Source organism: Trypanosoma cruzi, genomic scaffold (assembly GCF_000209065.1).
Source record: "Trypanosoma cruzi strain CL Brener 1047053516879 genomic scaffold, whole genome shotgun sequence".
Taxonomy (NCBI): Eukaryota; Euglenozoa; class Kinetoplastea; order Trypanosomatida; family Trypanosomatidae; genus Trypanosoma; species Trypanosoma cruzi.
Window position 1 is genome coordinate 112,506 of NW_001849545.1, and position 1,810 is coordinate 114,315.

General features: G+C 55.8%; 1 protein-coding gene across 1 annotated transcript, besides 1 other annotated feature; it reads right to left on the reverse strand.

Moving 5' to 3' along the window:
- Positions 1-1,810: a sequence feature (areas not merged during assembly with more than two copies in the genome that could not be assigned to a particular haplotype).
- Tc00.1047053421231.10 (hypothetical protein, conserved) lies at positions 176-1,093 on the reverse strand (the record flags this gene model as incomplete). The annotated part of the gene is made up of 1 exon (XM_797419.1): positions 176-1,093. One exon carries the CDS (start codon positions 1,091-1,093, stop codon positions 176-178), a length of 918 nt encoding a protein of 305 aa, XP_802512.1.

Here is a 1,810-nt window from a genome sequence, read left to right on the forward strand (position 1 = left end):
AGGAGTGATGGCGATGATGATGACTGGCCCGTGTGCTGCTGGTGTGTGCCCTCTGCGTGCTGTGGTGCGGTGACGGCACGGTTGTTGGTACTGATGCTGACCAAAGTGGTGAAGGTGACAATTCTGTCACAGTAGAAGGTGTTGTGAGAGAGGAGGATGATCAAACGAGTGTCGTTCATACTCCTGGAAGTGAGGGCCAAGAGCCGAAGGGAAGTGTTGGGAAACCGGGAGAAGTCGAAAATACAGAAAATGTAAATTCGCCGGCAGAGAAAGGAACAGGAGCAACTCCTCCTCCAGCAGGACCAGGACCAGCAACTCCACCAAGAGAAACGAATAATTTGGCAACTTCAACGAATCCCGATGTATCAGCAACCCTCGGTACGACGACAGGACTACAATCAGCGCAGCAGTCACAATCGCCGGCGGGTGAAAAACCAACAGCGACAGGCAACGGTTCGCCAGGGCCAGGAACGGCAGCCGCATCAGATGCCACGCGGAGCATACCAGCAGGGGGTGACGCTGAGCCAACATCCCCATCCCCAGGCGGCCAGGCTGCTGCCAGCGGTCCGGGTGAAAACTCCGCAGCGGAGGGGACTCCCAACGGCACCCTGCCGCCTGCTGCCGCGGTGACGCACGACGACAATACCACCACAACCGACACGGCCACCAGCGAGGGAAATTCTACGGCGGCAGGCATGCCAGCTCCTCTTTCCTCCGCGCCCCCAACGAAAGCTCTGGAGAGCAGTGTGGGAAGTGACGCCTGCTTCCATGGCACCCGTCTGCATGCCCCGCTGCTGCTCTTTCTGGCTGCGCTGGCGTACACCACTCTGGGCTGAGGAATTGTGTGCGGGCCGTGCGTGCCAGCACTCAACCGCGGGGACTTGTGTGCGTCTACTGTGGTCCGATGTGCTAAACAGGATAAAATAATGATTGTGTTTTGCCTCACTTGCTTCCGCTGCCCTGCTGTGTGCTCCTTGCCGCTCCCCGCATCCGTCACGTTGAACGCACCCCAGACACACTCATGTGCATGGCACGCACACAACTGATTGCGTGGAGTCGCATTTGAGGATGGATGCGTGCGCGCTGAAGCCATACTGTGCAGCCCTTTGTTTTGTGTGTTCACATTTTTAACTTCATTGCTGTTCGTTTACCTGTGTTTTGTTTCTAATTGTTTTGTGTGTTTTTCTGTTTGCTTGCTGCGGGGCGTTGTGTGTTTTTGCCCTTTCACTGCTTTCAACTGCCTCATGGTGTGTGTGCGCTGCCGCTGCTGGGCTGCTGCCATTTGTGACTGTGCGGTGGCTGTGCGTGGTGTAGCGGCCGTGTCTCTCCTTTTGCTTCCGCTCTGCGTTGACGGGGAGTTAGTTTGTGCTGAAGGCTGCAGGCAAGTGACAGGAGTGATGGCGATGATGATGACTGGCCGTGTGCTGCTGGTGTGTGCCCTCTGCGTGCTGTGGTGCGGTGACGGCACGGTTGTTGGTACTGATGCTGACCAAAGTGGTGAAGGTGACAATTCTGTCACAGTAGAAGGTGTTGTGAGAGAGGAGGATGATCAAACGAGTGTCGTTCATACTCCTGGAAGTGAGGGCCAAGAGCCGAAGGGAAGTGTTGGGAAACCGGGAGAAGTCGAAAATACAGAAAATGTAAATTCGCCGGCAGAGAAAGGAACAGGAGCAACTCCTCCTCCAGCAGGACCAGGACCAGCAACTCCACCAAGAGAAACGAATAATTTGGCAACTTCAACGAATCCCGATGTATCAGCAACCCTCGGTACGACGACAGGACTACAATCAGCGCAGCAGTCACAATCGCC